We start from the raw sequence: 16255 nt of genomic DNA, 5'->3' as shown, positions 1-16255 counted from the left end.
ATATATGCACCCCTATGTGCATAGTGGCACAATTCACCATAGCTAAGATTTGGAAACAGCCTAAGTGCCCATCTGTAGATGAATGGATTAGAAAACTGTGGTACATCTACACAATGAAATACTATGCTGCTGTAAAAAAGAAGGAATTCTTACCATTTGCAACAGCATGAATGGAGCTGGAGAGCATTATGCTAAGTGAAACAGGCCAGTCAGAGAAAGATAAATATCACATGATCTCACTCACTTATGGAATATAATAAACAATATAAACTGATGAACAAAAACAGATTCAGAGACAGAGAAGAATCGATCAGACCGTCAAACCTCAGAGGGAAGGTAGGGGAGGGTGGGGGTAAGGAGGAGAGATCAACCAAAGGACTTGTATGCATGCATATAAGCCTATCCAATGGACAAAGACAATAGGGGGGTGAGGGCATTAATGGGGGGTGAGGGCATTAATGGGGGGATAAGGACACATATGTAATACCTTAATCAATAAAGAAATGTTTTAAAAAAAGAGGTGCACTTGGTAGCTGGGTCAGGCAGGTGGCACTGCTGTACTAAGAAATAACCTGATTACTTTTGCAGCCACAGAATCACAACTAATACTATGATTTTCTTTTCTTTCCTCATGGGATAATACACTGTTTGTGTTGGATGACGTGAAGAGAGGACATGGAACAGCCCATGAACGGGAGAAGCTCCTGCAAACTTATAAGCATTCACAGGATAAGTATGTTAAAAATGTCAACACCAAATATACACATTTGGCAGAGGAAGCCAAAACAACAGTACACTGAATAGGCTCCGAGAGACTCCACCCACAACTTTAGCTTTTCTTGAATTTAAGTGTTTTTCCCTCTGCAGAAACACACATCCAAAAGGACTATAGCCATAGCTCCCAGGAGATGACATTATTTTCTGCTAGGAACATTGGGAGTGCAGGGGAGTGCAGGAGGAATGAGGAGGTAGGGGGCTTTTCTTGTAATAGGCCCTCACTGTGCCGCTTCCTCCTCCTTAGCTCTGAGCTCCTGCAAGCACCTAGGTCCAGGGCCCCTTAATATGCCCTTGTACAGGCTGCTACAACTCCATCCTGCAGTCTGAGCTTGCTCCTTACTGTGTTTTCTCCCCACAGGACCCGGTAAGATGGTGCTTGAGCACCTCTATCCAACAGAGCTATAACAGTTTGAATCCCTCTCCCCACCCCTGAAGCTCCCTACCCTGCTTGGCTTTTATCTTAAGCAGCTGAGGTTAGAGCAGAGGAAGAGAGGAGTTAGAGTGCACAGCAGAAAAGAGGAGCTCTTAAGAGGAGCTCTGCACCAATAAGCCAGACTTCGCTTTGCATTTACTTTCAATTTCAAGTGGCTGTCTACTTGGATTCAATAAATGAACTTACAGGGTATTCAGTCTCACCAAACCTCTGTATATTCTCTTTGCTGACACCTTTATTTGAGCTCTGGCGAGCCCTTGATTCAGGAGCCATAGCCACACTTACTGCTGTCTACCTAGGACCCAGAGGCTTGCTGCCTCACTGATGGAATAACATTCTTTCCTCCTCTAGTCTAGAGAGTGAGCAATGATCTAAAGCACCATTGAAGCAGCTTCGTTTAATTTACCTCTCACTGCTTAGCTTCTAAAAAGTCAGTATGGAATCTACTACCTACCACTTAAACAAGACCATTTGCTACTGAATCTCAAATTCCCTAAACTGGCCCACAATAACCCTTGTCTTTGCTCTTACAGAAAAGCCATGTTTCTGTCAACATTACATCCTTGTTGCCAAAACTGTCAAAAATTGTGAAGGGTCTAGGAACTTACCCTACTTGCAAGCTACATTGCTATGATATTTCTATCATAGATGCTGGCAAGGCATAAAATGCTTGAGTCAGAGGCAAAGAACTTTATTACCCATGACACGGGAAGCAGCAGAGGATCAGATCAGTGACAGTTCACCTTCCCTACAAGTCCCCTGGTAGAGGGGCCTAGGTGGATACTGTGTACAGTAGGTTTGCATCACAGCTAAACAATACTGAGTTTAGCACATTTACTATTTTTTTATAACAAGCAGAAGCAAGTCTGCTTTTTGCCTGGGAAGGCAGTACTGCATCTCTCAAGGTTGCTAGCTTCAAACAAAACCCTGAGAAATGGATCATGTAAAGAACAGAAGGTTTTTGCATTCTTAGCATACCCAACAATACCCAGCATGTCCTAGGTCACTCAGGGATGCTCAGGGCCCATGGCAGATTGCTTCTCCCCACTCGCTTCTATCAATTCTAATACCAAAGGTCTTAGAACAAGAAGGCAAGTAAATAAAAGTCACAGATGGTTAAAGAAGAAGTAAATGGTCTCTATTTGCAGATGGCATTATCTAGATAGAAAATACTGTAAAATTCACAAAAAGTCCCCAAGACTAATATATGAGTTTAATTAAGTTGCAGGAAACCAGGTCAAAATATAAAAAGTAAAAATTGTACCTATCTCTATATGGTAAAAATGAGCAATGGGAATGTTGTGTGTTTTTTTTAAAAAAAATAGGTGCTATTTTAAATAGCACTAAGAAATGCTAACAAACTATGTGCAGGATCTAAAAGCTAAATGCTATAAAATAAATTTTAAAAAGACCTAAAAATAATTAAGATACTGTATCTATAAATTGGAAGAATCAATATTGTTAAGATGTCACTTCTCAAATTGATCCATAAATCCTCTGCAATTCCAATAAAAATCACAGTACTTTTTAAAAAAGTATAAAATTAGTATTTATTGAATCTTCACTATGTGCTATTTTACAAATATGGTCATGATTCTTTTGAGATTTTTCTTTTATTTCTTTTTATCAGGACACTGAGGCCCATGAAGTTAAAAATCATGCTCAGATTTCACAGAGAACAGAGTGGAGAACTCTACTCCACAGGCAATCCAGTATTTCTTTGTCACACAAAATCAGATGAAAATCACAGTACTTTTTGAAGATACTATAGCAAAACTTTTTGTAGACAGTATAACTCTAAATGGGGACTAGAGGTAGTAGTAACTGAAGATATATTGCAGTATTTTGCTTGCAGAAAGTCACCAGTGAGCATAGCCTTTAACTATTATAGTAAATGCTTTACTATGATTAGTAAATTAGTAATGTTATTAGTAAATTTACTTCCCAAATGAATGCCCCACGTAGTACTGTGGAAATTACTAAATCTATAGCACTCTACCATTCTCTGGATCTATGCATCAAGGATAGCAGCCTTTTTATAAAAGCATTATGTGTCTAACTAATTTCAGTAATAGACCACTAGTTCATAGACAGCCATTCAGCTACGTCTCCTACCAGTGCACAGAATAAAAGATTTGACTTAGCTTTGTTAAATATATATTCCACTTTATCAACTAACTTGATTTCAGGACAAAGACGTGAATTCTGTAAAATAACCTCTAATAGAAGAATTATGCAAAGAAAATGAAATAACAGAAAAGAAAGAGAAACCAATGTGAAAAAGAAGCACAAATACATACGACTATGTAATTCTTATTGGAAATATGAGAGAAAAATATTTAACAAAATCCGTAATATTTAAGGATGCAAAGAGGAAATATTAAGCAGTCAAAATAGTAAGCCAGAAAATTGGGGGCAGAGGTGGTAATAATTTGGAAAAGGAGCCAAAGACAATAAGACAACAGTAAGACAACAGACGGAGATTTGAAAATAATAGCAGCTCTGGCTCAGTTGGTCAGAGCATTGTCCCATACACCAAAAGATTGCAGATTCGTTTTCCAGTCAGGGCACGTACCTAGTATAGTTTAGGTATAGGGGGCAACTGATCAATGTATCTCTCTCACACGGATCGCTCTCTCTCTCTCTCTTTCTCTTCCAACTCCTCTCCTTCTTCCTCTTTGCCTTCCTCTCTTTCTAAAATCAGTAAGCATATCCCAGGTGGGGCTAAAAAAAAAAATACACAGTCCAAAATCTAGGTTGGATGAGAAAACGGAAAGAAATGCCATGTTTTATTTTTATAATGTACGTGATGCTAGTTAGCCAATTACTTACAAATACATAGTATTAAAAATAAAAAAATAAATAAAAATGCCATAAACTTAGGTGAGGTATGAAAGGATGGGAAAAATGCTTTGTGAAGTTATTTTGTTGAGAGTATAGAATTTGCCCAGCCAGCATTGCTCAGTGGTTGAGTGTCAAATTATGAACCAGGAGGTATGGTTCCATTCCCAGTCAGGGCACATGTCCTGGTTGCAGGCTCAATCCTCAGTGTGGGGTATGCAGGAGGCAGCCAATTGATGATTCTCTTTTGTCATTAATATTTCTCTCTCTCTCCCTCTCCATTCCTCTCTGAAATCAATAAAAATATGTGTTGTTTTTTTTAAAGAGTATAGAATTTTACCCAGAAAGGCCACAGGAATATTGAGAAAGAAGAACAAATAACGCTACCTGATATCAAATTATACTACAAGGCCATAGTTATCAAAACAGCATGGTACTGCCATAAAAACAGACACATAGATCAATGGAATAGAATAGAGAACCCAGAAATAAACCCATGTCTTTATAATGAATTAACATATGACAAAGCAGGCAAGAACATACAATGGAGTAAAGATATCGTCTATTCAATAAATGGTGTTGAGAAAAATGGACATATACACATAAAAAATGAAACTAGACTACCTTCTTACACTGCACACAAGAATAAACTCAAAATGGACTGAAGACTTAAATGTTAGACTCAAAAACCGTAAAAATCCTAAAGGAAACATAGGCAGTAAAATCTCAGACATTTCTTATAGCAATATTTTTGTCCATATATCTCCTTAGACAAGAAAAAGAAAACAAAAATAAATAAATAAACAAATGGGACTACATTAAACAAAAAAGTTTTTTGCACAACAAAGGAAACTATCAACAAAATGCAAAGACGGCCCACTGAATGGGAGAATATATTAGCCAATGATACATCTGGTAAGGGGTTAATATCCAAACTTCATAAAGAACTTATAAAACTCAACACCAAAGAAACAATCAATTAAAAAATGGGCAAAGAACCTGAATAGACACTTCTCCACAGAGGACATACAAATGGCCAACAGACATATGAAAAGATGCTCAATGTCACTAATCATTATAGAGATGCAAATTAAAACTACAATGAGATATCATCTCACACCTGTCAGAATGGCTTTCATCAATAAATCAACAAAAACAGTGTTGGTGAGGATGTGGACAAAAGGGAACCCTTGTGCACTCTTGGTGAGAATGCAGTTTGGTGCAGCTGCTGTGGAAAGCAATATAGAGTTACCTCAAAAAATTAAAAATGGAGCTGCCTTATGACCCAGCAATTCCACTTCTGGAAATTTACCCAAAGAAACCCAAAAAACTAATTCAGAAGAACATATACACTTAAATACAATTTAAAAAGTGACTTTTCAGCAATTAGGAACAGCTTTTTGCATATATTCTTCGTAAATACTTTCAAAGTACTTTCAATTATGGTTCATTCCAATATTTTGTAAAGTTGAGTTTTTTTACATACAAACTCTGAATCATAAAAAAATGTAGCATCAGAACTACAGGGGTCTGATATAAATAGTGCAATGTAAATGTAAACAATAAACTCTCACACTCACCATTATCCAAACTTAAGGGAGAAAACGTATAAAATTAAATTTTAAAGGCTCCCATATCGGGAAGCTTAGGAATTAAAATTCCTATGCAATCAAACTATAACTAAAAAGATAAACATAACTTGTGAAATGGGATTTTAATAGAGATATTTAGGGTTAGGTTCATATATGTTGTTCAGTTATCATTAGAAAAGTTAAATTGCTTTCCAAGGTTGTTAAAATAACTAATTAATAATCTCTAGATATTTTATAACAAAATTTGGCTTTAAATCACCAATTGTAGCATTTTGCAAAATTAGTATCCTACATGAATAAAAAATATGTTAAATGCACAAGTATGGAAATTTGTTACTATGGAAATAAGAATGTTTATAAATTCTGATATATGTAATTTTATATTAATGTTTTCATGAAATAATATCATCTGATTTTCAATACAGAGGTATAGATATTTTCATCTTTGTTAAAGACAAAGGAAGTTAGGATTATCCTGCTAAGAAATCAGAAAACCATGTAATCACAAAACCAATTTGTGGTGTTTAAAAAGAAAACTATACTAAACCTAGTACATAATAAAAAATTGTTGTTTGTAATATATTGTGTATCTTTAACAACATATCACTTGCACAGGGAATAGAACAATGTCCAGACCTGAGCTTTTCTGCTGCCATTACTTTTTACAGAGATCCCATTGTTTTTTCAAAATAGTTTCAATTTAACTTGGAAATACTGCCTCACAGAGAGTTAAAGCACAGAAATATATTCAACAAAAAGGATCAAAGTTATATTGTGGCCCAGAAAATGTTTAACTTGCCAAAAATCATGAAGCTAACTAATAAGTAGTGTGTAAACCCAGATCACCCAAAACTAAGTCCCAAGTACCTTCAGAATTTTCTAAAGAGAGAAGACCAACTACAGGTAGAGGGGAGTTTGCTGAGTTCTAACACCAGTTCTGCTACTATCAAGTCATTAAACTTCTCTATGTCTTGGTTGCCCCAATTTCATAGGATAATTTAAATGAAATATACAGGCAAATACTTGAACCCTAACATGCTAATAAGTTCTCATCCCCAGCACTAGTGACAACTGATGCTATTATCTTTTCTCTGGTTTTAGTTTTACCCGGTGTACTGGTTAATAATGCAGATTTTTTTAATAGATGGAGTTACACATATTTTGATATATATGCAGTTTGACATGTATGCTATTTTGTTGTATTGACAGCAAGCTTCAAAACTTCATATGTCAAATTTGCTGAAGGTGTCAACATCATAGATATTTTTATGCTTAAAAATGTCGAATTTTGTGCCAAAAAAAAGCACTTGTGGGAAGTTTTAATTCATTACTTTATTTTGAAGAAAAGTACTGCTGAAAGTTATCATATACTTTGGGAAGCAGTTATCATATACTTCGGGAAGCTTATGGTGAACATGCTCCATCTCAAGATACTTGTGAACGCTGGTTTAAACGCTTTAAAAGTGATGATTTCGATGTAAAAGACAAAGAATGTCCAGGTCAACCAAAAAAGGTTTGAAGACCAACAATTAAAAGCATTATTGGATGAAGATGCATGTCAAACTCAAAAACAACTTGCAGAAAGATTAAACATTGCTCAGCAAACAATTCCCGAACGTTTACATGCAATGGAAAAGACTTTAAAGGAAGGAAAATGGGTGCCACATGAACTGAAGGAAAGACAAATGGAAAACCGAAAAGTCATCAGTAAAATGTTGCTTTAACAGCATGAAAGAAAGTCTTTTTTGCATTGAATTGTGACTGGTGATGAAAAGTGGATTTATTTTGAGAATCCCAAACTCACAAAATCATGGATTGATCCAGGTCAACCATCAACATCGACTGCAAGGCCAAACTGCTCAGGAAAGAAGACAATGCTCTGCGCTTGGTGGGATCAGGAAGGTGTGGTGTATTATGCGCGCCTAAAACCAGGTGAAACTGTTAACACTAATTGCTACCGACAACAAATAATCAATTTGAACCACACTTTGATCGTAAAACGACCAGAATGTGCCAGAAGACATGGCAAAGTAATTTTGCTTCATGATGACGCACCATCACACACTTCAAAACCAGTTAAAGACACATGAAAAGATCTTGCCTGGGAAGCATTAACCCATCCGCCGTATTCACCAGACCTTGCTCCTTCAGATTACCACTTGTTCCGACCAATGGCACATGCACTTTCTGAGCAGCACTTAAAAACGTAGTAAGAAGTGGAAAATTGGGTCTCTGAATGGTTTGCCTCAAAACAAGAAAAGTTCTATTGGGAAGGTATCCACAAATTACCTGAAAGATGGGAGAAATGTGTAGCTAGCGATGGACATTACTTTGAATAAAGCACTTTTGATGTTTCTCTTGAAATTATCGTGTTTTCTTTGATTACAAAATCCGCATTATTAACCGGTACAGCTGGTAAGCTTCAAATAACAAGTTTGTGCACATGCACACACTCTTTCAACATGGATAACATCTTAACAAGATCTTTTGCTCTAACTTTCAAAATGCATGAAAAGTGGCACACATTTTAATTTTTAGCATTACCAAAGTTTTGCCACACAAACTTGTGCAGAAAATTTTAGAAATTCACAACAAAATTTTCCACATTACTCTCAAGTTCTACTGAAATGCAATTCAAAACTCATATACTACTCAGCCAACCCCTTGTATAGCTTTAACACTACCAACAAATTATAAAAATGTACACTACTTTTCAAAATTATAAATAATTCTAATTATAAATTTAAAATTTAGCATACACTTTAATAAATGAAGATGATCACTAATATTCCTAAAATAATGGAAACAGATGATATCAATATCCTAAAATCCAATCAATTTGCATTATGTCTTCTATTTTGTCAACAGATAGAAGACAGCTGCTTTATATGCTCAAGTCTAAAAAAATACTCTTCAATGTTGAGAACAGAAAATTATTTATAGGTGAACAAAATTAATAGAAATCTGACTTCAAAGTAATATTTTACATTAATTACATATTATACCATTTGTTCTTTTGATAGCATATCTATCTCAAAATAATTTAGCTTTATAATTTATGAAGACTTGTAACTTCCTTTTTCCCTTACCAAAATATTCACCCAAAAACATTAGCATATAGCTATATATAATAGGAGACTGCTATACACTAAAATAGAAGTAGCCAATTGAAATAAAATATTATGGTGAATGATCAGTATATATCTACTAAATAAAAGATTTAGTAAAGGTAAAGATTGAATAGTAACCTCTAAAGTAATGCACATGATTAAATCTTTATACACAGAATATACTAATAGAAATGGATCTTTTAAAAAAAACATTTAGCAACTTGAGATGTTCACAATTTGGAATACACAGAGAAGATGACTTGAATACAAACAAACTAGTTGAAATTCAATGTGGTTCACAGTGAAGATGCAGTGGCTTTCTATTTGTACAACAAAGAATCTCAACCAAAAACATATATGACTAAAATATTCTCAAGTGCAATTTTCTGGGCTTTTAAAAGAATACATACTCTTACAAACTGAATTCTTTTGTGACCACCCCCCCCCCTCCCCTTGCATTTTAATGTTTGGCATAAATAAACAACAAACCAGAATATATATTTTTAAAGGACTAACTTACTCATGTTCTATTTAAGAGCAATATACAACCACTTATAGCCTTTTAAAAAAGCATCCTTATATAAAAACAGTGTGTGTGTGTATGTGGGGGGGAAGCCCTGCTATACATATGAACACAGTTCAAACGCGATACAACTGACCAATCAAAATTAGTGAATGCACTGCATCTCTCTGCAGTGGAGAGCAGCGACAAGGTAGGCTGTCATTCTGCAAAAGCTGCCCAGAATAGGCTTTCCTCTGAAAAGCAGTGCCGTTCCTTTTTAGAAAATGTTGTCTCTGGAGACAGGAAGACTTCAGCATGTTAAATTACTTTCATTATGTATTTTCAGACGCTTATTGATTCCACAGGAGGAAGAGTGAGAGACTGCAGCAGCTCTAAGCAGCACTACATATTCCATACATTAGCAGTTCTGCTGAAACAATGGCACAGTACAGACAAATATTTTCATTAAGGTCTTTCCGAAGAGATGTTTATGACTCTCTTCCCAAGTCCTCTCCTAACAAGTGAACAAAATGAATCAATCAAAACTGGAAACGCTTCAACTACATCAGGAATTTATCAAATCTTTAGCGGAGGTAAGATTCCTTATTATAGTATGCAGCTGCTTTTGAACTGGCATAGTGGGTAAAATTACTTTGAAAAATAGCCTGAATTTTAAGAGTTTATTTGCTTAATTTTACTTATTGTTAAACATGTATCTTTTAGATTTAAGACATGAATATTTTATATGTAATTTTAGGATGCAATGTTAAATTCAAAAAATATTAATTGTTAATTCACTATGAAGACATCAGCTTTTAAGTCACTTCAAATATACTAAGTAATCTTAAAGTCATCAACACAGTTTTCCTTAAGAAATGCTTATTTTTCTTAAAAGAACCAGGGTTACTACTTAGCTATTATTTATTACTCAATTTTTGGTTCAGTTTATCATTGGGCATGGTCATTAAAAATTATTTAATTTGCAGTTACATTTTTCAGTTTACCTTTTATATTTCAATTACATAAATAATTCTTCAATGGAAATTTATAATAACTTACCATAAAATCTGTTTTAATCAATTAAATTCAAGCCATGTGCTAATAATGTAGCAAGTTACAATATTTTACAGCTGGAAATATTGTTCAATTTATTAAAAAGATGAGGGAATGACAGCATGTTTAATATAAGCCAATTGCTCATAATCTCTGAAAATACAGGTTAGCTTAAAAAATGAGAGCAGGAATCAGTCAGCTTTAAAAAACTACAGTTTTTCTTTCATGGTTATATTTGTGATGTTAATTCTGTTATTAAATAATTTACAACCCTTGTTAGGAAAAGAGAATATTGTAATTAAAGAAACCATTAAATTTATGTATAAGCTGTGGCTATAAAAATACAGTCTGCTTACTGTGATAACAAATGCTGTATATAGTGTTAAAATAAACAAAACTAACTTCCAATTCATCAGAAATTATTAGGAAGCCCTATTTCTTAATCTTTTTTTTTTTCTTTTGCACAAGGGCCCACAGCAGCTAATTCAGTACTTACAACTGAAAATATGAAGAATGCATCTGACCGAGCATCTATCTACCTAGCTGTCTGAACTATAAATTGCAGAATATTCTTGTAACATATGATTTTAAGTTACTAAGGAGTTAAAACCAGAGAGAATAGGTCTACATTACTGCTGGGATGTAACACATCAACAGTAATCATCGACAGAAGATGCTATATAAAATAACCACAAAAAGAAAAACAATATAAGTGTAAAATCCTGAAGACAAAATGGTGAGCACTTTAAAGAGGGTGTTTATACTTTAATATATCAGAATTGTGGAGCTACTGATTCATAAAGAAACAATGAAACATGGATTACCGAAATAAGAATGCCAAATATTACCAGCAAGCTAAATGAAGCTTTAGCAAGTATTTTCTGTACTAAATATTGAGATATTTGTATTAATTGATATTACTAAAGGATTTTTCCATTGGAGTTTTATGACCAATTATATATCCTCTTCTAATGAAAACAAACCAGATTAAATAGCAGATGGTTTTTATCAAAAGAACATGGACTGGATTTATAATATAAAACAAGTTTATGTGATCTAGAAATCATTTCAAAATAATTAAGACTGCTATAGAAACAGTGTGTAACAAAAGGATGTCTAAATACATTTTAGGAGCTAGAAACCTCTTTTGTTTTCACATGTTCTGGAAAATAAAGAGACGCTATCACATATTTCCATAAAGGGAATCATAATTCCTATCATTTGAAGAAGTTTCGCTTGGCTGTGACTTTTTAAGACAAAACAAACAAAAATATTGTTTACTGGTCTTTAGAAATCCATCAGCCAACTAAATCTCACAATTCATGCATTTGAAGTATTGGAGAGAAAATGAAAGAATGCCTACAAGACATGAAATAAAACACAGCTACTTCACTGCTGTCAGGTAAAAATTCATGTCAAAATTTGTCAATGACATCATGCATCAATTTGTGAAAAACTGCTATAGTGAACCAAAAGGCCTATAAGGCAACAGCAAACAGGTAGGTCAGAAGATGCATGCTCCCCATCACACCGTTTAACATTTACAAAAGAAAAGAATCTTGCTCTAAAGGAGATGCATTTTTCTTCATTATCACCTAACTTGACATTTCTACTGTATTTACTTATAAATCTAACTGATGTGACAAAGACCTGATGTTTAATCTGTCAATTCAGAAAATTTGAAAATTTGACACACTTAAAATTTTCCATTTTTATAGGACTTCAATGTTAGCTAAGACCTTCACTTTCTTGAATATGTGCCTCTGGTAATATTTTATACCAAGCTCAAAAGAAATATGCCATCATTTATTTGTGCTTCTGAAATATTACTCCTAAAATAATATGCATAGGTAAGATTGTATTCTAGAACGTATAAAAGGTTACATCAAGTAAGAGGTTAACCTAAGTTCTGAAAATTACTAGCCTTTATAATTTATGCTTATGACTTTTGCAATCAAAATTCTGTACTCAAAATGTGAAATATAGTTGGTTGGAAGATTTTATATTTTAACTGAATATACTACTGGTTACTGATAGTTTTGTCTAGAAAATCAGACATTAGTTTTATGAATTACCCTAAATCTCTATTTATTAAAATATAGATTTGCATAAATTAGCAAGAGGTGTTTTTTTTTTTAAGTTTCCTCAAAATTATACACAGGGTGATTTATATAAAAGGTTCCAGAGAGAATGTGAAACTTTAAAAGATTCCTCAGAAAATGGGCTTCAGATACTCCTTTCCCCTAAAAATTTTTTTTTTTTACTTTAAAATTCCTGCTTATATAAAACCAACTGATATAGTATTTTAAACCACTTCAAAAATGGCTATTTCTTAATATGATATTAAATTTCAATTTTCTCCTTCCACAAGATACAAGAGGGTGTGGTCACAAAATAAATCATTCATAGGAGTGATTATTGTTCCAAGCTCTGTGACATTTTACTTTAACATATGTCCCTTTTCTTCCAATTTTTGTAATATAAGTTTGCTCACTATCAAGTTCAGTGAGCATTTTCATGATTAAATGTGAAATATCTATCCTTTGTCTAATTCCATGTGAAAAACTCCAAATATCCCTAAATCACACTGTTGACTTGTGAATATGAGTTACAATTAAGAACATGAACAAAATAATTTAAAGCAAACTGGTACTCTATACCATTTACCTTCTAATCTAAATGAACACTTTTCCTGTTCATTTGAAATCTCAGGGGAATAATTATACCTACACTAATTATACTAGAACAAATTAAAACAATGTTTATTTTCCACCTTCTCACAACACTTTAAAATGAAATCTTAAAACACTGGGCTAAAAGCAGTTTTGCATAATGGGTAGTTTTATTATACAAAAAAATATACTGTGTCCTCAAATAATAAGTTTAAAAAACCCACATGAGTAGAATGTTTTCAGTGTATGAAATAATTTTGAACTCTATAAAAGTAAACCTCATATAGTTATTTCTTCAAAGGGAGAACCCAATTTCCTTTTACGTCAAAATAATGCAACCTTGCTATTTCCTAATTCTGCTTTCCATTAATAGTTTACAAACTTAAAAATTAAACTAAGTACACAATAAAAAAGGTGTGTTTTTTCCCACAAAGAACATATTTTATATGTCATTTAAATTGCCAAATAATCAAATAGTTTTTCTATTTCACTTTCTAGGGAAAAAAAACAACTGCTCCAAAAGAATGTGTTTTTCTCCCATTCTGGAAATCAACATGCAGTCTGAATCTAACATTACAGTTCGAGATGACATTGATGACATCAACACCAAAATGTACCAAACACTATCATACCCATTAAGCTTTCAAGCGTCTCTAACTGGATTTCTCATGTTAGAAATCGTGTTGGGACTTGGCAGCAACCTTACCGTACTGGTACTTTACTGCATGAAATCCAACTTAATCAACTCTGTCAGTAACATTATTACAATGAATCTTCATGTACTTGATGTAATAATTTGTGTGGGATGTATTCCTCTAACTATAGTTATCCTTCTGCTTTCACTGGAAAGTAACACTGCTCTTATCTGCTGTTTCCATGAAGCCTGTGTATCTTTTGCAAGTGTCTCAACAGCGATCAACGTTTTTGCTATCACTTTGGACAGATATGACATCTCTGTAAAACCTGCAAACCGAATTCTGACAATGGGCAGAGCGATAATGCTAATGATATCCATTTGGATTTTTTCATTTTTCTCTTTCCTGATTCCCTTTATTGAGGTAAATTTTTTCAGTCTTCAAACTGGAAATACATGGGAAAATAAGACACTTTTGTGTGTCAGTACAAATGAATACTACACTGAACTGGGGATGTATTACCACCTGCTTGTACAGATTCCAATATTCTTTTTCACTGTCATAGTAATGTTAATCACATACACCAAAATACTTCAGGCTCTTAATATTCGAATAGGTACCAGATTTTCAACAGGACAGAAGAAGAAAGCAAGAAAAAAAAAGACTATTTCTCTAACCACACAACATGAGACTACAGACATGTCACAAAGCAGTGGTGGGAGAAATGTAGTCTTTGGTGTAAGAACTTCAGTCTCTGTAATAATTGCCCTCCGGCGAGCTGTGAAACGACACCGTGAACGAAGAGAAAGGCAAAAAAGAGTCTTCAGAATGTCTTTATTGATTATTTCTACATTTCTTCTCTGCTGGACACCAATTTCTGTTTTAAATACCACCATTTTATGTTTAGGCCCAAGTGACCTTTTAGTAAAATTAAGGCTGTGTTTTCTAGTCATGGCTTATGGAACAACTATATTTCACCCTCTGTTATATGCATTCACAAGACAAAAATTTCAAAAGGTCTTGAAAAGTAAAATGAAAAAGCGAGTTGTTTCCATAGTAGAAGCTGATCCCATGCCTAATAATGCTGTAATTCACAACTCTTGGATAGATCCTAAAAGAAACAAAATTACCTTTGAAGACAGTGAAATAAGAGAAAAATGTTTAGTACCTCAGGTTGTCACCGACTAAGGAAAAGTCTAAGTTTTACCAAATCCACATTCAGAAGTTTTAAATTTAAATTGTAAAAAAGTAAAATTACTGCCAAATATAAGAAAAAACATTTTAAGTATTGGTTATGTTGTAAATTTTCAATGTAAATGTCAAGATTAGATTAGGTCATATATATTCAATTTCTTCATAAATTAATGTATTTGTTGCATGGCAGTTTGTTAAAGTAATATCATATGTATATTTTGTCAATATTATGTCCATCAGGAGATATTCATGTAAGTCATATTTTCTAAATAATAAATACATAGCCTTAAAACAGTCTATAACTTAAAAATATAACTGACACAGGTATCCTTGTATTTTTCTTTTGTAAAGTATATTGTTTCTAAGCCACAAACTATAGATATATTTATATGTCAACTGAAAGAGCATTTTAACATAAGAACCAAAATTACAGCTCCAAATAATCAAAACAATCCAGAATTTTCTGTATCACTATATTGTTTTCTGATATAGTCAACTTGCTGTAATATTTGATGCACCAAAAATAATGAACCATGTATAAAACTTTATCCTTTTTTTAAATGTAGAAATTGTAAGGTTTATCAGAATTTTAATATTCAAGAAAGAAAAACAAATAACCTATATTTCACATCAAGATAGAGAAACTTTTTAAATTCAAGTTTATTATGGAAAAGAATTTGACATTCTAAAAACAAGGGCATTATGCCTATACTATACAAATGAACTGATAATAAAGAGAAGGAAGAAAACTAAAGCACCAGCCTCATTCTTCCTTTTCTCACTTTGCTTCAGTCTAAGCCAAATGCTTGGAATTAATATAGTCTGCTGGCAAAAACGGTGTATTAAAATAACTTTATTCAAGTTGGTCTTTTTGTGTAATAAAAGTTTAATTATTAAAATCTGAATACCAGGGAGAAAAAAAGGACTATATTATTGTAGAAAAGCTTAACAAAGCCCACTATTTTTAATTTTACATATACAGCAACTTTACAGTAATACAATTTACACAATGTTACTTACTACCCTACCCATAACTCCCAAATATTTCAAAATACAGTAGTTCTATTTCCACTCTGAAAATCATTAAAATGGCAATAAACCTAGTCAATTTGTTTTACTCTACACCATTCAATGTAAGCATTTTTGTCTCCAATCCTCAACTCATGTTGGAAAATTATGAAATTACTAATCCTAACTATAGATATCAGGTTTGGGAATTCTTATCAAATATTTTTCAACTGTAATAATCTAATAATCTATTCATGAGTGCTAAGTATAACTGTATCAGAAAAACAGCAATAAATTTCTTAAAGTGGGCAAATACTTGCTCCCTTATCATTTTATTAACTAGATAATTTTTATTCTATTTTTAACACTATATTCACTAAAGTAGCAACTCGTTTTTAATTAAATTTTATATTAAACAATTCAACAATATATTACTTT

The 16255-nt window shown here is 33.2% G+C and overlaps 2 protein-coding genes across 4 annotated transcripts in view; one reads left to right on the top strand and one right to left on the bottom strand.

The window, feature by feature from the left end:
- COG5 (component of oligomeric golgi complex 5) overlaps positions 1–16255 on the bottom strand; it is a 193512-nt gene that overhangs the window by 126313 nt on the left and 50944 nt on the right. The window lies entirely within an intron of this gene.
- GPR22 (G protein-coupled receptor 22) lies at positions 10939–14945 on the top strand. The gene is made up of 2 exons (XM_036327533.1): positions 10939–11044; positions 13479–14945. Exon 2 carries the CDS (start codon positions 13505–13507, stop codon positions 14801–14803), a length of 1299 nt encoding a protein of 432 aa, XP_036183426.1. The 5' UTR covers positions 10939–11044; positions 13479–13504; the 3' UTR covers positions 14804–14945.

The sequence above is a fragment of the Myotis myotis genome, unplaced genomic scaffold (genome assembly GCF_014108235.1).
Source record: "Myotis myotis isolate mMyoMyo1 unplaced genomic scaffold, mMyoMyo1.p scaffold_m19_p_11, whole genome shotgun sequence".
Classification (NCBI taxonomy): domain Eukaryota; kingdom Metazoa; phylum Chordata; class Mammalia; order Chiroptera; family Vespertilionidae; genus Myotis; species Myotis myotis.
Note: the sequence above shows the minus strand (reverse complement) of the source record. Positions and strands in the feature narration are given on the sequence as shown.

Bases quoted from the DNA above. Each gene is read 5' to 3' on its own strand.
- GPR22 (XM_036327533.1), top strand. From the start codon at position 13,505: ATGTGTTTTTCTCCCATTCTGGAAATCAACATGCAGTCTGAATCTAAC.